Raw genomic sequence first — 20381 nt, forward strand, 5'->3', positions numbered from 1 at the left:
ATATATGTGGATATGAATGTGCACATGCCTCCCACCTTCCTCTCCCTCTCTCCCTCCCCACTTCTTCCCTCCTCTCTTTCTCTCCTCTCCCCTCAACTCTCCTCCCCTTCTCTCTCTCTCTCTCTCTCTCTCTCTCTCTCTCTCTCTCTCTCCAGTCTCCTGACAAGGACACTCCCCCCTAACAGAGGCAGCTCAGTCTGCAGTACCCACGAGACACTTCCCATTTTTCTAATAAGATACCAGAGCCAAGATCACAGGCACATCTTGTGTTCATCATTCTGAATATTCATCTCCTAGTTACAATAATAATATCAAGTACAATCCACATGCCAAGGAAGGCTTCTTCCCACCAAGACTTGATTTGTTTTCTCTTCTCCAATAAAATGACAATGTGATTGATTTTGTTTCCCTTTGTGTTCTGACACTGGATAATTTAGTGTTCATTTTCTCAATCAACAACATCCTGAAGGCGGGTCCTTAATGGTTCCTTTATTAATGTGCCTCCCTCCTACTTTCCTAGCACTGCTCTTGGCTCACACTTAGAGCACACTCTCACTGACCCTCAGTGCACACATGTCACTTCTTTTGACCCCTCACAGTGCTGTGTTTCAGTATCCAGTGGTGCACATCCTGCTGGAAGGAGGCAAGGCAGATGTGAATACAGCTGCCACTCCAAGAGCCTGCAACATACTAAGTGTTGTAAGATGTTTGGGCTATATTATGTTTAACCCTCCCAAAATCCTCCCAGTTATTATTCCTCATATTATCAGGAAACCAAAACCCAGAGAAAAGCATATGTTCAAAATCAAATGGCCATATGTGCAAGGATTTCAACAAGAGTCTGTCCAACAAACACTAAGCTAATTATCTGCAATTTAAAATAGTTTTTTTATTTATTCACCTATTCATTCACGATTTTGTACACACATCATAGAATTTCATCATGTCTTTTAGCCCCTCTCACTTTCACTATTAAACAACAGAAAGTCACGACAAAATAAGAAAAATAAAATGATTTGCCTTAAACTATCAAACTATCATTAAATAACATTGTATATATTTCCCATCATAATGCTAAGAACAGGTGTGGTAGATCTGTTTCATCATCGTTATGAGAGTGCTAATAGAACACTCTAGAAGTGATGAAGAGCCCCTTCCCTGCACTCAAATCCTTTATATGAAACCCTAGGAATCTGTAAATGTGCCTCCTTGGTTTTACAGCAGCAGATCCAGCGTTACTACATATAACATTTCTTTCTTTAAGAAAAGGAAACAAGCCGTTGTGGCCAGGAGACCCAAATGCTCCATTGTGAGCAACTTACCAATCATCTTGAGTCTTCCAATTCTGTCCATGAGTAGGGCAGAAATTATGTTCCCAGGCAAGACAGAGAGGCTGCCGAGGAAGCTGACGAGGTAAATCAGAAAATCGTTGTCCTCTTCAAAGTCCATGTGGCACCCCTCCTTCTGCTCCAGAAAGGTGGAATTGATAAACCGACAGTTGATGAACTTGTGTTTGTAGAGGTCTGAGGAGAGAAAGAAGCCTTGGTTCATGAGAGTGGATGGGACCTGGGTAAAGAAAGCAGACGTGCAGATGCCCTCTTTATAGGCAAGCTGTGACCTCAAAGTCACAGTGATGTTTGTCCAAAAATGTGATAATCTGCTCAAGTTCCTATAATAAAGAGAAATGAAGCTGGACGTGGTGGTGCACACCTTTAATCCCAGCACGTGGGAGGCAGAGGCAGGCAGATTTCTGAGTTCGAGGCCAGCCTGGTCTACAGAGTGAGTTCCAGGACATCCAGGGCTACACAGAGAAACCCTGTCTTGAAAAACCGTAAAAAAAATTTTTTTAAATTAAGAGAAATGAAACTAATGCCAATTTTAGAGACATTTTGGCATGTGTATATTTGTGTGGTGTGTGCATGTGTGTTTGTGTGTTCACATGTGTGGGGGTATATATGTGTATACACGTGTATATTGAGACCTGAAGCTGTTGGATATCCTTCTCAATCACTCTAATTTACCTACAGAGGTGGGATCCTTACTGAAACTGGAGTTCACTTATCCCTGCTAGGAGGAAGCATAAACATAGGCACGAAGCAAGAAATCCAGTGCAAAGAGATTTTGAACCATGTAATTGAGAAATGGATTCAAACTCCATCTCCTTGCTAGCTGTGGCCGCGATCAATTGCTTATGTCTGTTTGTTCAGCTCTAAGGCAGGGATAATCAGAATACATTTCCCACTGAGGCCTTGGTGGGGGGAAACTCTGACAATACTCAAGGATGTCCCTGTGTCCCCTGCTGCTCTGAGAGGTCTTTAAGCCATGGTGAGCACAGCTAAAGTAGCAAGAGTGGTGGAGCGCTAGAATTCTGTGCTTTGTTTTTAATCATGGAAACCTGAAACAGTGTGATTCTGAAATGATCTTTGTGTCTTGCCTTATGCACTGAATCTGTACAGACGTAACAATTCCCTTTTGATTTTTTTCAACTGGTTTTCAATTGTGCAAGTTTTCGATTATGCACAGTCTCCAGGAATGAATCAGGGGTGGAAACCACAGCTCTCCCAGAATGCTGGTTTTATGAATGCCATACTGTATTGTTGTATAGCATCAGTCTCATTCAGAATTTTTGCTTAAATGATTAAAAAAAAAACGAAGTATAGACTAAGGAAATATCAGAATGATACCTAATGTATGCCCTTCCTGGGGGTAGAAGCCATTTCTCTCTCACAAGAGCTGGCACTGATGGCTAAGAATCCCTTCACTCCTGCTTCAGCTCTGCCTCTGGGCTTTGGTTCTAAGCCCCAGCCCATCTTTGTGTATCCCTCCCAGGGTGTCCTTCTTCTCACCTGTGTTGTAGAAGGTGGTTGATTCGATGGTGCAGTTCTTGAAATACGTATCTGTGGATGTCACATCTTCAAAATAGCATTTGTCAAAGAATGTGTCCTCAAAGAGGACATGTTTAAAATACATCTTTATGAACCTGTGAGGAAGACAGCATCCTTGAGTGAAGTGTCCCAGGGAAAGAAGAATGCTTGTGACCAAATGAAAAGCACAGAAGGACAAAATCAAGAACGGTGTGGCAAAAGTAGCAGAACATGATTGCAAGCCAGACCCACTGCCAGACCCACTGCCCCATTTTTAACTGCTGCTTTTCAGTTGCTAGCAATAGGCTCTGGGGCTATAGAAGACAGCATCTGGCCTAGGTGTTCATGGAAGAGCTTGTGCCCATGGCATAACTCCAAAATTCCAATCCAAGAACCTTCGCATCAGTGCAACAGAAAATGTGGAAAGCATGAAATGGAGATGCCTTCAGCAGCTCCCTTTCCCATGAGCCTTGAACCAGTGCAGATCCCCAGGCTAGACATACATGTAAACAGATGAGCATTGTTCTGCACAGAATGTAATCAAACCAGCTTCTTTAGAGAACAATTTCACAAAATTTAACTTGTACATTTCCTTTGACTTAGGGATTATCTTATATGCATTTGCTCATATATTTAAAAAGATACATGCTGGTATTCATAACAACATTGCTTATAATAGCAACAGATTACTAAATGCATTCAACTACAGATGTATATGTGCATGCCTGAGAGCTAGATAGATGACAGACAGACATCATGCAGGCAGATCTATATGTATTAATATGGAACAATATTTAAGATATGTCAAATAAGCCAAATGTGATCTTGTAATATCAGATCTTGGGGAGGTTGAAACAGGAGGATTGCTTTGAGTTTGGGACTACCTAGTGAGTTCCTAGACAGCCTGGGCTACAAGCAAGTCTCTGTCCAGAAAGGAAAGAAGGAAGGGAGGGAGGGAGGAAGGAAAGGACTGATATATTAAGCAAAAAATTAAATCAAGATATAATATAGAGTTGATAGAATATGATACATGTTTTCAAATACATCTTCAGAGTTAGACCACAAAATGAAAGCAGGTTGGGGAGCCTGGATTTGGATAAGGATAGAAATTGATCAACTTAATTTTCACTTTAGACCAAGGGTATGTGGATGTTGTTGTTGTTGTTGTTTTGATTTTGGTTTATTTGTTTGTTTTCACTTAAAAGTGTCCCATTAATAATAAGTGGGCAAGGCATCTGGATACTTATGAGGTGCAGGTACATTGAGAAGCTGCTTGGTACAGCTCCAACTCCCCTGTCAACTTAGAAAGAGAGCATGCAGATCTCCGCTGTAGCATGGTCAGATGTTTAAGCTGGAAGCCTTTGAATAAGTTCTCATTCATGAGCAATTACAAGCCCCTTGTACCTTCATACATTTACACAGTTAAGCTTTAGCCAACCTTTTCAGAGCATGGTACTAATAATACTCATGGGTACTAGGTCCTGTCCTGTGAATAGAGAGAAAAACTATGTTCCCCAACCTTCAATCTAAGTGATGGGGAAAAAAATGGTGCTTTAAGCAAAGTAGACCTACTGCCAGATAGTGGAATCACAGAGACAGAGCAACACAGGATGCTGAGGGTCATTGCTCCTCTTGTGCACCTTAGATGCACTTTCTGGCCATGGGTAATGGCCAGTGTTCCATTGCACACTGCTCAGAGCCTAACCTAGAGATGCTCATCATTAGCTTCTGCAAATGGACCTCAATTCCCCCAAAAAGGAATTGGGCCAGTGATTGCCACAGTGATAGCCTCTGTCCATGTCATCAGAATGAAACTGGGAAACTACTGTTAAATATTCAGTCTCCATTGCTGGACACGGTGTAGAGCACCTGTAATACTAGCACTGGGAGTCCTAAGGCAGGAGGATCATGAGTTCAAGGCTAGCCTAGGATGTATAGTGAGACCTCATCTCAAGTACACACACACACACACACACACACACACACACACATCCAGCATCCCAGCATCCCAGCATCCATTTTGGAGATACAAGCAGGAAAATCAAGAATTCAAGTCACCCTCAGGTAGGAATCTGTGGCCAGCTTGGCCTATTCAAGACTGTGTCACAGAGGGGAAAGGTTTGGGGGAGTAGAAGAGGGAAATGGAAGAACAGAGAGAAACAGAAAACTAATTGGGACATTTTTAATACAAGAAGATGCCTATGGTTTCAAATATTGTACACCAGATGTGTTTACATAGGACAGCTATTCCTGTCTCAGTCTTTGCCTCTCTTAAGATATCCTTCTCTTTAATATAATAATGGGCTGGTATTTTAATATTCTTCCAAGGGTAGCTAAGAAAGCTGAGCCATAAATCAAAAGTGAATCTGACGCAGGCAGACCTTAAAATATGTCTCCAAGTGGGTTATAAAAAACCAACGTTATAAGGAAAAAGATAAAAGGAGAAAGGACCAACACATTTTATGAGTCTCTCCATAAGTCATCTCTTCCGATATCTAACTTGTACGTTGAGTCATCTCACAATTTCTCATTAGGAAGGTTCAGAGGCTGAAAGCAACATGACCACAAAACCCAAGTGTAGTGGTACCCACCTTCAATCCCAGAATATTATGGGTTCAGGGACAGCCTGGGCTATATAGTAAGATCTTGTCTCTAAGTACAGTGATTGGGGTTGGGGAGTGAGTTAGCAAAAGACAATGTATATGTTATTTCCTTAAGGAAAGAGAAGCCACTGGTAATGCAGAGTCTGGAACAAAATTATTATGACAACTTTGCTGACCCCAGCAGGCTCCAGTGGATAGTCCCAAATCTCTGATTATAAGGGCAATCCTGGCTAAACCAAGTAATTGACAAACAAAGCAGAGAGATTTGAACATGTGAAGAAGGGTTGTCGGGGTGAGAGGGAGGTAAGCAAGGCAGAGGGGAGAGTGGTCTGAATGCATTGCAATTTATACATGTGTGAAATTGTCAAAGAACAAGGCTAAATAATAAATTTAGAAAAGAATCATTATTGGGATAATCTATTTCAGTCACTCTCAGACTTAACGCTTTGTCCACCGAGGGATATAAAGGACACCAGATTCATACCAATGTAGCCCTCGTGTTTGTGGTCTGATGGTGTCACTGTCATAAGACTGACTCTACAGAAAGAGTTGATGATTATAATTGACTGTGATCATTGCCAAGACAGAGTCTAGACTATCCAGTCACCACCCAGGCTCAGAAAACCACTGCAGTGGAGCACACAGAAAGAATGTAAGAGCTTGAGGATCAGGAAGAGTGCCATGAAATGCTGCGTAGGGGGCGTGGCAGAACCATTATGCTCGGGAACTAAGAGCAGCCACGATTCCCAACACAAGAGCAAGCCGATAATATTTCAGCATACATAGGAGAGGAGCTCTTGAGGCTGGACTCTAGCTAAGGAGCTGGGGGAGGGAGAGTCATTTATCTTCATGAGTATGCCCCACCTGCTAATAGGCTGTCCATGCTGTGGTAGAGGGTCCCAAACCCATGTGCATACAGGGGCACTAATTTGACTTTAATGGGCTATAAAACAAAAGAGAGGAGGAGGGAAGAGGGAGGTGAAAGGGGGCAGTATTGGGGGAGGCCAAGAGGGGAAAATACAGATGGATAGGATCAAAATTCAGTATATACATATAGGGGAAATTGTCAAAAATGAATCCAAAACATTCTTTTTGAAAAAAAAATGTGTTTGATAGACTCACCAGGACACATGTCATAACAAAAAGAATAAATTGCTGAAATTATATATAATTCAAAAGAAACTATCAAATAGACACAGAGAAGAATAAAGACAGAAAAGAATATCTAAAACTACAAGGGCATACAGGACAATCTAATATAGGTAGCATTCATAATTCAAGATGGAAAGGGGACAGAATTTGTCAGAATAAATATATGAGACAATGGTGAATGATTTTCCCAAAGAAATATGGAAACAAAACAATAACTTGAGAAGTTCACAGACAAAGGTACCAGAAGCACAAGAAAGAGAAGGAAGGAAGAAGCGTGGTGCACACACACAGATAAATAGCAAATACAAGGTCAAGGTCAAGTGTGGGGCCACGCCTTCAATACCAGCACTTGGAACACAGAGGCAGGCAGATATCTGTGTGGTCAAGGCTGCCGCGGTCTGTATCACAGTGACTTCCAAGACAGGCAGGGCTACAGTGTGAGACCCTGCCTTGGAGGGGAGAGAGGAAGAAAATATTGAAAGGAGGAAGATTTTGAAAATCACATCAGATAGACAGACAGACAGGAAGACAGACAGACAGACAGACAGACAGACAGACAGACAGATAAAACTGTAGCAGGAGCCAGTGAGATGGCTCAGCAGGTAAAGGCTCTTACTATACAACTTAAGAATCTGTGTTTAATCCCTAGAATCCACGTAAAAGTGGGAGGAGAAAATACTCCACCAAGTTGTCCTGTGCATGCTGTGGGACACATATCTCCCCCAACACACATCACACACATGTACATATGTACATACGCACACATGTGCACACAGATACACACACACACACAAATACAACATGTACATAGAAACTTTTCATTTAAAATATGGAACAGTGGTTCTCTTTCTAACGCTGCCAACCCCCTTTAATATAATTCCTCATGTTGTGGTGACCTCCAACCATAAAATTATTTTCATTGCTACTTCATAAGTGCCATTTTGCTACTGTTATGAATTGTAATGCAAATATATGTTTTTCTGATGGTCTTAGGTGACCCCTGTGAAAAGGTCATTTGACCTGAAAGGGGTTGAGACCCACACGTTGGTTCTCAATCACTGGTTGAGACCCACTGGTATAGAGGAAGCAGAGTTTTCATATCTAAGCAAGACCCTTCCTACTCAGGAATTTTACCTTCAGTTATACTAGCAAGAAAAACTCTTTCTCATAAGAATAATTTTTTGCAACATTATTGTAATGGTGAACAATTGTCACCTAAATGGCCAGCAACAGAACAGATAGATAGTAGCATATTCATGAGATGAAATTCAAGTTTAAAAAACAAATGAGTTGTATAGCTATGCTAACCATCACCACAGCTGCAGCTACCTGAATAGGTCCAGCAAAGAGTGGGCCCATTAAACTGTCAGACAGAGAAGAGACCCACACGCCCCGCCCTCCCTATGGAAGCTGTAGGCAGTTGATGGCTGTAGGTGACAGAAAGGCATTGCCCTTAGTGACGTGGCCTCTGTGATTGGTCACACTCCCGCAGACAGCTTTGCACACATGCCCAGGTTACACCCAGTGAGACACCATGCAAAAACAAAATCAAATGAAAAGACACGAAACTAGAATAGAGACCTGGTAAGGAGGGGATGATAGTGGGAGTCAGAGGGGTAAGGGATGGAGGGAGGTGAAAGTGCCTGGAATCTATTTTGTGCATTGATGAAATTGTCACAGAATAAATGAACTTTGAAAAGAGTTTGATCCTAAACAAACAAAAAAGTTGTATCATAAGCATGTGCAAAGCAAGGAATGGAAGTGCACAGTTGTAATCCCAGCCAGAGGTGGAAGCAGGAAGATCAAGAATTCAAGAGCATCCTCAGCTACAAGGCAAGTTTGAGACCACCCTGGCCTACACAAGGCCCTGTCTCAGAAAAACAATAGTAATAACAATTAATGTATATTATATATTTTAGCTGAAACTTGACACATACAGAAGACTATTGGGCAATGCTTACAGATATAGAATTACACTGGAAAATACACAGAGGCATACACAAATATATAGCACCAACTTCTGACAATGGTGACCATTTCCTCCGGAGAGGCTGGAATAGTAGCAAGAATTCAACTCAAGATCTGAAGAAGGTAGCTTAGGGCGGTCTTTCTCAACCTTCCTAATGCTGTGACCCCTTAATACAGCTCCTCATGTGCAGACTCCCATCATACAATTATATCCTTGATACTTCATAACTGTAACCTTGCTATTGTTCTGAATCACAATGTAAATATCTGATGTGTAGGATAGCTAATATGCAACCCCCAGTGGGGCTGTGAGCACAGGTTGAGAACTGCTGTTCTATCATACAGTACATGCTTCACATGTAAGAGGTGCTGGAATCAACTCCAAGTAACTTCTCTTCACAAGAAGGAAACACGGTTCACAAAGTGAGTACTTAAAACCTAAGCTAATGACCTAGTCGTTATGGTTTATAAGGCTGAGTACCCCAAATAGCGTTGTCTGTATTGTTCCCTAGTCTCTCAAAGCACAGAATATTCCACCATAAAAAGAAGGCCGTAGTTCTTCAAAGGTGACAGGATTACAGAACCAATAATGAAGAAAAGTCTTAGGAGCTCAATTAGGCACAAAATAAGCCTCCGATAGTCAACAGGGTTCTTCTGTATTTTCAATCATAAACCTTTTATTGGGAGAAAGAAATCCTGTTTTCAGTGCCCAGCAAAAATTACAAAATGCCCAGAAAGGCTGTCAAGAAGAATGTACACGTGATCCACACAAAGCAAGAAGTGGTACTGAGAAATTCTACCACATAGTCTAATATGTGTTCCATATCTGAACGCTAACCTTCAAATGCAGGCTGTGAGACGGACAGCCCAGTATATTGCAGCAATTGCCTATGTTCACCACCTACTGTTGGCATTTGCAAGGGACTTTACTATATTGAAATTAGCCATCATTAGTGTTAAAACCCACATCTTATTTATGTGCTACTAAAAAGGGACCCTGGTGGCATAGTGACCTTTCACGCAGTGCATGGGATCCACCTGTGCTCACTGCCTGATTCTGCCTCCCCCTCTGCTCTCCGTGCTTCCTGCCGCCGTGCTCCCTACCTCATTTAATGGTGAATCACGAGCCTCATTTGCACTCTGAGCTACTCGCAGCTGACCTTTAATGGAAGCCCTGTTGACTTCATATGACTTTTTAATAACAAGCCTTTCTATTCCTCAATGGCAAGTCACCTCTGTGAACGGAGGTGCAGTCCCAGTGCAAGCACAACCCCAAAGGTTCAGAGTACAGCTTCAACTTCCCTTCTGCCCAAAAGAAAAGTGGAAATCAGCTCATTGCTTCCTGAACTCTCACAGACAGGAATCAGGCGCCTCTCCCTGGTACCCTTCCACACACTAACCCACTCACAAGCGGGTGCTGTCTCCTTGAAGTAGTCCTGTACAGTAGTCCCTTCAATTATTTAGCTACTTAGTTAATACATACTCAGACGGGAGCCCGATCTTTCTCTTAATTACTAGTAAGGGTAACCTGACCTGGCATTTTGGCTAAGAATATAAAATATGAATGTAATCTTTTGCCTTTCTTGCAATTTGAAAATCTCACGAACTCTGAGGCAAACACTATGTTGGAATGCAGAGAGCATTTATGTCCCATAAAATGTACCAGTGGCTGATCTCTTGGCCTGGGGCCAAAACTGGTCTGTGCACTTTGATTTCTTCTTGAGGTCGAGGGAATAGGTTTCTCAGAAGGATAAGGATTCGCTTTCAGTGGGACCTACAATACACGGAGGGAGTCTGAGGCCCTTCTACAGAGTCATTTTCGCCATGTGTTTAGTCAGTAAAATAAAGCATTTTCGTCTACATTTTAAAGCAGCAACATGTGCATGATGTCACGGGGCGGGGGGTGGGGGGGGGGAGTGGCAGGGAATACCGCGCACAAAGGATGCCTTGGAGGATCAACAGCTTGGGGCTTTGAAAGAAGAGGTATTGTTATGTCCTGACCACCAGGTGGCAGCATAACACAAAAGACAAGCATGGCAAATTTTCAAATTTGTCCATGAAGACAGATACGTTTTGAATTCAATCAGCTTCAGAGGGGACCCCGTGACAGTGCCAATTTTGTGATAATGTAGTGGATAGGGAGTTAATGGCACCGGGAGCGATGTGTCTAAGCCATAGCATCTCCAGAAATTCCGCATAATTCTATGGTCACTCACCCACCACTTACCTCAGTGACCTTACTAGGTACAATTTCAGAGGGCAACTTCAAGGGGCCCATGCTATCCTGGAGAAAAATATGACCTGGAGCCTATTTTATGTCCTGCCTCTGTCTGCTACTTCACCTCCAGGGGCAGCCTCATAGAGGAGATACAGCAGTCTAAACTATCCACATCATTTGTCCCGCACGGAGGGAGATGAGTCAAATGAACTGAGCAATCTCACAAAGACATAAGCAGAACCTTTCTAAAACTCCAGTGATTTCTCCCCTAAGGACAAGACTCCCACTGACCACAGAACATACTGGTCTACCTTCTGAGGTAGTATTATATGAAGAATAACAAAAATGAGTTTCATAATAGCACCGAGAAGCTTCCAGGATCAAAGGAAAAGCTCAACGACCAGGCCACAGGTTGTTTTTTTTTTTTTTTTCAGGGACCTCTGCACTAAAAGTTGTCTATCCATTATTTCCCAGTGCAATGGCAAAGCCCATGGTCACTCGCACAATGACAGTCACACCCTAGGAGCTTGCTAAGCACAGCTCAAGCTCAAAAGAGGACACACTCAGCCCAGTGGCACCAGATGGAATGTGGCTTTCTGTAGTACCCTTTCATCAAAGGATCAAGTTCCCAGAAAAGACAGACACATTGGTCACCTTCTACCAAATGTCATGTTATCTTATAGTCAGGGCACAAGGGGGAACCCTGAGGGGTTGGTGCAGTACAGAGTCAGCCATCAGGGAACTATAGTATCTCTAGCAGTAAGGATGGGTTGTGAGGGCCACTATATCCTTGGAGTTCATCCTTAGCACACTGAACTCTCAGCATCCCAATGCTCTCTTCCAAGGGAACCCCAGTGACTGCCACTCAGGCCCAAGGGAAGCCCGTGGTTGCACACTTACTTATCGTTCACAAGCTTCCCATGTTGGTGGATCTGGTTTTCCATGGTGAAGTTGATCGTGGCGCCATGCACGTGCTCACCAAAAAACACCTTCATTTTAGACTTATATTCTTCATCCTGGAAATAGCGGATCATGTCAGGGAACCACACCGTCAGGCCGTAGTAACTGCAAGAGAGAAGGAGGAGAATCTAAGAACCCCCCCTGACTGGCTCATTCTTTCAGCAGTAGAATCTGCATCCATGACTTAACGTAGACCACAATTAATGTAGTAATCTGGTTCATTATTCCAAATGGAAAACAAAATTCGTCACATTAGCACACCTAAAAGACAGAAGAAAATGATAATCTGAAATACTTGATTAAAAGTTCACAACAACAAAACCTACCAGTAGATTAGGGACTGATGAACACTTTTCTAACCTATAGAAAACACATCTTAACTCAAAAACCAGAACTGTCGTAAAAAGGGAGGTGCTAAAGATATTCTCACTAGGTGAGGACCACATGCTCCTCACTGCTGACTCAGCAGCACTTAGACAACCTGAGTAGATGAAAGACAGAAAAGAGGAAGAGGGCTGAGCAAAGAGGTCAGTGGATAAAGTGCCCACTGTGCAAGGTTGAGGGTGGTTTTCAGATCCCCAGCTCCAGCATAAATCATAGGTAGACAAGATGGCCCGGAGAGGTAAGCACAGGGAATCCCCAGGGCAAGCTGGCTAGCTAGACTAGACAAAATCAACAAGATCCAGGTTCAGTAACATTCTGCCTCGGTAAATAATGTGGAAACAATCTGGGAAGATACCTAACTTTCCATGTCTGGCTTCCATGCACATGTGCACACAAACACACAAAGAAAGAGAGAGAGAGTGTGTGAGGGGGGTACATACATATACACACCACATATACACATGAAACAAACATAGAGATATATAAATTATTTTTTTTTAAGCTCTCCTTTTGAGTGATATAAATTATACCCCAAACCCTCAGATGTTACATCAAAGCGACATTTATCTGACTGAGAGCAAAGATGCTCTGTTCTATTGATAGCAGGGAAAGCACGTGTGGAGAAGAGCTTACTGCTGCCTAAAAATATTTCTGGTGGCTTATCTCTTTTGACCCTTGAATGCCACTTCCAGGAATCTAGTTCACTGACAAAGCAGCCCCAGTGCACCCAGGCCACAGATTATTTCGGGGATCTCAGCACTAAAAGCTGTGGGTCCTTAATTTCCCTGTGCAATTGCATAGCCCACGGTCTCGACGTTGTGGCACTGTTCACAATAGCAAAGATCTGGAAACTCCCAGAAGTCTTACAAGGGAGCCTTGGTTGATGACGAGTGATGGAGGAAGTAGTATGGGGTACTACTCAGATATTTTATTCCTCTTCAAAGAAGGAAGGTCCACAAACGGTAGGACATGCTGATAATCCCAGCATTTAGCAGGAGGAGACAGGAGGATCAAGGATTCAAGGAAAGCCTCAGCTACACGGTGAATTTCTAGCCATCCTGGGCTACATGAGCTCCATCTCAAAACGGGGGGGTGGGGGAGTGAGGGAGGGAGGGAAACCCAAACCTTAGTTGATTAGCGTGGATAGATACTTGGTACATATATTGACTACGACAAGCAAATGCAAAGTGTTTTTCCTTCAATAAGAAAAGGAGAACAAAGCATCTGCATAGGCTATGGAGACCTTGAGAAACAGCTACACATATTTACAAATCTTGGGAAATACCTGCATATATTCACAGACTTTGGGGAAAAAATATATAGATACAAATATACAAATATACAAATATATATATTTGCTTACATTTGTGTGTGTGTGAGAGAGAGAGACAGAGAGACAGAGAGACAGAGACAGAGAACAGGAAAAAACAGGAACTAAAAGATGCATGCTGGAGGCAGAAGGGAGGGGGTGGAAGACGGGAGGGAGCAGAGGTAAGATTTCCCTGGTGTTCTAACATTTGGAATATATTACCTATTAAATGAAATTAAATTCAACATAAAGAAATAGAAATAAAGCTCACTTTTTAAGCATTTGATGATTTGAATATTAGTGCTCAGTGTCTTTGACTTCCAAAGTGTTGGAATTGAATAATTCCTCTATAAGCTTCCTCTACAATCAGCCTGTTTGGGTCTGGAAGAGCTCATTTTCATCCCTTCCACCCAGGTACTGGATCACAGTAATTTACCTATATTCATGCGCCTATCAAAGAGATCACTAGAGCTTCGTTGGTTTTCTGGGGTGAAGGAGTTGTTTGGGGCCATAGTGAAGGGACCATGGCCAGCTCAAGCCTGGCAAACAAGTCTCTGGCAGGCCAAGCCCTCTCCCCATTCCCTTGGCCTTGCTAAAAACTGTTAGATTACATTCCTACAGCTAGCCCTCAAGGTCTAGTCCTTTATTTAGCCTCTTCCTCCTTCTGAGGTTGACTACCAAGGTCCAGCTACCAAATCCAGCAATTAAAAGCCCCCTTTGGCTCATGTAATGAACATGCCCAATTAAATCAAACACCTCATCCTAACATGGGTTTTCCCTCTTTACCGTTATAAATTGCCACTTACCTATGGGCTACTTCTGTCCTCTCTCTATCCAGAGACAGTCCTTTGTCCTGTCCACCTCAACTGAACAAATACCCCTTCCCTCCTCTCCCTCACACCTCCCCCGCCCTGCGCCTTGATCCCTTCCCCCTCTCCCTCTTCTTTTACCTCCTCCCTTGTCCCTGCCCTCTGTCTCTCTGGAACCAATAAATCCCCTTTGTGCTGGGACTTGGTCTTAGGGTGTCCTGAGGTGTTCTGAGGTTCCCTCCACATAGACTGTAGAACAAGGCACTTTCACAGATCTAAGTTTACAGTCTTCCTAATTGATCACTCCAGATGCTCTTTGAACCATCTCTGAGAGCTTTACACATCGTGCATAACACAGCCAGGAAGCAAGGTGCTGAAGTCTGAGGCTAAGACGAGCCCGGGGTGCCGGCCTGGGGTGCCAGCCTGAGGTTTAAAGGCAGAAGAACCAGATCTAGCTCCTTGCTTTGTCTTTTTTGTTTTGTTTTGTTTCCTTATTGCTGGACAAAGTATGATAAAAGCTGAAACTTTATCCACACCTCAACCTTCAGGAAAGTACAGGCATGTTCAGCTTCAGGCTAAATCCAAATGAGTCAAAACCCACAGGCCAATCTCACTTCCTTAGCCAGTAACAGGAAAGAAGACTGCCATCTGGCTGCTGGAACAAAAGGCAATATTGGCTCCAGAGCTTCTGAGAAAGGTCCCATTGGTTTAAAAAGAAAAAGCCAGAAGCTCAGTAATTAACAATTATAGCTAATGGTAGAAAGCGGTCCACAGTCAACAGTCAGCGCTTACCTGAACTCTCCTACACAGGAGATCTTTGGTGTTAGAAGAAGAGGAGGAGGGGGTGATGAATGTCACCATTATGATTATTCCACAAAGCTCATGTATACTTGAAGACTACGTTGTACACCATCAGCATGCCTATTTTCTATTTGTCTGCTATGCCTCAGAGTAGATGAAGGAAAAGGCAAAGGTTTTGTCCACAGGAAGCCTGCAGGCATTCTGCAAACGCAGCAGTAAGACTAGCCTGAGGCTAGAACTCCTCCCGACTGCTCTAAGGGATTCTGGTTGGGAGTCGAGGTTTCTGCTCTGAGACATGACTAGATCGAGTTGCTTGTTATTTGTGGCCCAAAGCATCCACTCTGAGACAAACTGTGCACCAGACCAAATTATAAACCAGGGACCAGTGTGAGATAGAACTTACCTTAAGGCCATGGTGAACCAGACCACAGCCAGAATCAGGGTGTTCATTCTGTAGGGCCCCATCACACAGTACAAGGCGTTATCCCAGACCTAAGATATACACCAGTGAAAAAGAGTTAACAGGAGGGACAGGTGACAGAGAGAACACATTTCTCAGATGTTTTAATAAGTTGTCTAGGACATCACAGAAGAAGGGGGTGGCCCATCCTCCTCCAGAGGAAGGAGCCCTGTCTTTATAACAAGGAATGTTCATCCCTTCCTTCTGGCCACCTTTGCACATCAACACCCACATAGCATTTCCCCTAGGAACAGGGTACTTTGGTAAATGTGACCAAAGGCACACCGAGTTGGAATTCTGAGGCATTCAGTAACCTACAGTAGTCGGTTCTGCACTCCCTACCCTGCATTCAGGGCAACACTTCAAAAATTTATTGACCACAAAGCATGAACCCTTCAAGTCTCAGGAGAAGCTAGCTGGCTACCTCAGTGCTCAACAGCCATCTTGAAACACTCCTGCAGAAACGGAATCAGTGTGTTCCTTCCCAAAGTCACTTAAAATCCCAGAGTCATTTATTTTTATCCTATCTTCCTTGCTATGGATTACTTAAAGAGAAGTTGCTGGAGAGAAAGGTGTGGAGAGAGGGTGCTTACTTAGACTATCAAACCCCTGATGCTAAGAAAGACCAGCAGGAGAAGACACTATGGTTTAAACACACTCATCTCTAGATACAAGGCAAGCTTAGAGGGGGCCTTGCCTAGAGCAGACACCTTCCTTGGGGTTGCTCCTTCTCCATCATGTCACATTAGCTTAAGGATGCTGTGTGGTCTTTATTCTTCACCCACTGAAATAATAGACTCCTGTGGAAACAGCCTCCCCTCCAAAAGTGTGCTCACAGAACATACCTGTTTGAAAATGGTCATGAACCTGACCAGCCAGCGCTGGTACCAAGTTCCGGTTGAACTCTGGATCTCAATGAATTCATCCATTTGCTTGGGAGTTTTGATGTGGGAAACCTGGAAAACGAGGATGGATGTGACTATCTCAACACAGTTTATCTTCAACTTTTTTTCTTCTAAATGTTTTATGTATTTGGCTTTATTGAATTATCTAGAATTTTAAAAGTGTTAGACAGTCCTCTGATTTTTATGATCTTTTTAAATGAAGATTTGCATGGCAGCTCTCGGTGAACTTTCCCATGTGGGTATGTCTGCCTGCAAGCAAAATGAACTATAGTTCATTTTGAACTATAGTCATTTCAGGAAATCAAGCCATTGAGAAATATGTGTTACCAGGTTTATAATATGTTGACTGACAAAAGCTGCTATTGCATTAAAATCCACACTTCTATTAGCTAGTGAGTATAAACATCAGGGCAGTTTGGAATACAGGAAAGCCACAACTCGGAGGAGGGACATTGCTATTTGAGACAGAACAGAATGAGAGAAAACGTGGCTTCCTAGACATCCCAATTTTCTTGCTAGAAATGAGAGTTCTGAGGACAGATAAAGTGAAATAGGTCCTGTGTCCTCAAACTATAAAAACCTGGAAAGTCTAATGTAAATCACCCTCACTCACTATAACAGCAACTTTCACGTCACTGTGGTTTTTAAACTAATCATTGAATTGTAGGAGTGCACATTCCTCTAGTTGAGTTAGCCAGGTCCACAAAGCAGACACGCTCCCCAAATTCACAGGACCAGAAGAAGAGCATGCAGTTTCTATTGGTCTTCTAACGAAGTGTTTGAATTGGGATAAAATAGAGCCAAGTTCTCCATGTATTTCTTTCAGCCAATAAACTGTGAATGTGAAGATGCCAAGGAGAAACCCGGATGAGGCTAGATAATCTTCAGGATGGCCAGGCACCTGCTCAACAACAGCCTGACAGTCACATCTGTAATCCAATCCTGCTGCCAGCTGCAGCTGAGCAGTCTGTGAAATAGTTTTTCCTCTGGGCGTCAGCTACTGCCACCAGAGGCCAAAGGGAAAGGATGATGGCAGATTTGAAAGCCCCTTATAAAGCACGCTCCAAATCACCAAAGCAGCCGCTGTGGTGTAAACTTTCTTTGCTTTGCTCCTTGGGGGAAATAACGCTCTGTTCCTGGGCTTTGGGGAGTGGGCGTGTTGATTTCCAGCACAACTGCTCCAATTTACAATTAATTAGAACACTTTCTTGGGTGCCACGGAGAAGAGCATATGGCCCGTGTTCCTGTTTACCCTGCTGAAGTTCTTAGTAGAATGCTCCAAGTCCCATAGACCCTCCAGGGTTTCTCTGCAGAGAAAGCTTGTAGCTGTGGCTGTCCAGGCGCGTGGGAGGAGCATATCAGAGCTTCAAAAGCCTGCAGCTCCTGAGTCAAGCAAGAGGTGAGCACTCGGATGAACAGCTTCAGGGCTAACCTCCACGGCTGAGCAAGCACATTTTGGAGTGCTTTACTTAAGGGGACACACAAGAACCAGCTGGTGGCTCTGCCCAGGTGGACTGAGTAGAGTATGCAAGCCCCTGCTGACCTGTCAGGACAGCTCTCTGAGGTCGGTCAACTTTCAGTTCCTTCATCCTGGTGTTTTTACTTCCTTCCCTTCCCTTTCTTTCCATCTTATCCTTTGCTTCCCCTTTCTCTTTCTTCCTTCCACTTTCCCCTCTCCTGCACTTTCTCCCTCTGTCCCTTCCTCCTTCACTTCCTTTCTCCCCATTCTCTTCTTCCTTCCCTCTCTGTTTCCTCCCTCTTCTTCCCCTTCCCCCCCTTCCCTGCTCCCCTTTCCCCTAATTCCTGGACTACCCAGTTTTCCACTTCAGCATAGCTCATGATCAACAAGTCAGTTTGGAACATTGAACCTATAACCTTTTAGTTCCTCTTTCCTATTAGGTTAAAAAAGAAGAAGAAAAAAAAAGTTGGGGAAAGTCACTCAAAGAGGATGTGACGCCCTAAGATCTAGGGAGTGGCATACACAGTAGGGTAAGAAAATCCCAGAGTCTGAGAGGCTCCTTGCACTCTGATCTCCATGGGCTTCCTTCCCAGTGTGCGCCCATCCCTGACATGAAGAACTCTGGTCCTGGAGTAAACAGCTTAGCTTTTGCCTTTAGAAGTTGGGGTGCTTGTTGGTTTTATGACCTCAAACTTCCTTAAAGAATATGAACTAGCTGACTGCCAGAGCTCACCCTGAGGAAGCTTTACCCTGAACACCCACAGTGGAATCCCAACCACCTCTGGGTAGGAGGTGCAGACCAGCAAACCACTTTCTGTTCAGATAAAAGCCTAATGGTAATGTGCTGGATCTTATCTCTTTGCACTTGGCCAAGTGAGAATGTGGGATCACTTTTCTACCAAGGACAGCCAGTCTCAGAAGCTGAGCCAGGTTTCCAGAAGTATTCCTTACAGAAGTCACAGTCCAGTTGCCCTGGGAGAGGCGTATGTGTGAAAGGTGACCAAGTGTAAGCTGAGAACCCAGTGAGTGCATTCCCAAGAAATGAAGGATGCATGCATGCATGCATGCACATGTGCACATGCACATGTTTTGTCACATTCTGGCATGGTGTGGAGGAGGACATCCATGCACAAAAAGAGGTTTCAAAAGAGGGAAAGGTCTGGAAGGGAGAAAGGGCCAAGCTATGCACTCTGATATCATTTCCATTATCATCAGCTTTTCAGTAACTCCACCAAGTTCACAAATGCTTGCTGCAAGTGGTGGGTGGGTGTCTGGGTGTGTATTCTATGCCAGGCTGATATGGTTCAAAATCCATTGCACCTGAGGCTGGAGGAAGAGAGATGGCTAAGGACACACCTCCCAGGAGGAACCCAGAGCTCTTACTTGCCCAGGCTGTGGAACAAGGAAGGAGAGGGCTGCAGAGATGATGGCAGTGGGCAGGGAGTCTGCTCTAATGCCTGGCTTCTGCAACTGTAGCCTTCCTGTGCATCATGGTCCATCAGTGTGTGTGTGTGTGTGTGTGTGTGTGTGTGTGTGTGTGTGTGTGTGCGAGAGAGAGAGAGAGAGAGAGAGAGAGAGAGAGAGAGAGGAGTGTGTGTGTGAGAGAGTATATGTGTATATGTGTATGAGTGTGTGTATGTGAGTATGTGTGTGTGTGAATGTGTGTGTGAATGTGTGTGTATGAAAGAGTGTGTGTATGTGAGTGTGTGTGTGTGAGAGTGTGTGTGTGTGTGTGTGTGTGTGTGTGTGTGTGTATGCTAGAAGGCTGGGAGAGCCATTGACCCTTAATATCTTCATCTGGAGTATTTCTATTGTTTGCTCTTCGTAATACATTTTAGTCATGAATTGACTAGTCCCATAAAAGTATAAGTAAAAGTATTGAGGAGAGCAAACAGAAGTAATGGAGGGGAAGAGAGAGGGGAGTGGGTGGGGAGGATGAGAGTGTTGCTAATATATATGGTAGACATATTTATAAATATGTGGAAAATAATTTAAAATTAAAAGTAAAATAAAATGTTTATTATTTTAAGTATGTTAGGAGCATTCGAACTGGGCAAACATGCCATTAAGCAATTTTCTATAAAGATAGCAATGCGCTAATTTATGAAAAATGTATGTCATAACATTTTTCACAGCTGTTAATATTTTGTCATACTCCAAGGCAGGCATTGTCTTTATTTAATCTCTGTAATAATGTCTTCACAGATACACTATCTGCCTGTCCCATGAGGAAACTCAAGTGCCCCCATGTAATCCCACCTAAGGATCCAGGGCTTTAAGCCACAGGGTAAAGAGGGGAAATGTGGGTGAATGGGAATTAGGTGGGACCTTGTCCAGAAAGGCTTCTCAGGACATACTGGTCTGAAAGGGTGTTATAAGTGCAGGTGTGGGGCAGTGGTGATGCACGCCTTTAATCCCAGCACTTGGGAGGCAGAGGCAGGCGGATTTCTGAGTTCAAGGCCAGCCTGGTCTACAGAGTGAGTTCCAGG

At 43.5% G+C, this 20381-nt stretch overlaps 1 protein-coding gene across 7 annotated transcripts in view; it reads right to left on the minus strand.

Moving 5' to 3' along the window:
- Positions 1-20381, minus strand: part of Sv2b (synaptic vesicle glycoprotein 2B) — a 180006-nt gene that overhangs the window by 8028 nt on the left and 151597 nt on the right. For all 7 annotated transcript variants that reach the window (XM_021167119.2, XM_029479857.1, XM_021167118.2 and 4 more), the window contains 5 exons: positions 16374-16484; positions 15472-15560; positions 11706-11870; positions 2847-2980; positions 1323-1523 (listed from right to left, as the gene is read on the minus strand). In XM_021167119.2, coding sequence (XP_021022778.1) covers positions 1323-1523; positions 2847-2980; positions 11706-11870; positions 15472-15560; positions 16374-16484 — 700 coding nt within the window. The remainder of the gene's footprint in view (positions 1-1322; positions 1524-2846; positions 2981-11705; positions 11871-15471; positions 15561-16373; positions 16485-20381) is intronic.

The sequence above is a fragment of the Mus caroli genome, chromosome 7, assembly GCF_900094665.2.
Source record: "Mus caroli chromosome 7, CAROLI_EIJ_v1.1, whole genome shotgun sequence".
NCBI lineage: Eukaryota > Metazoa > Chordata > Mammalia > Rodentia > Muridae > Mus > Mus caroli.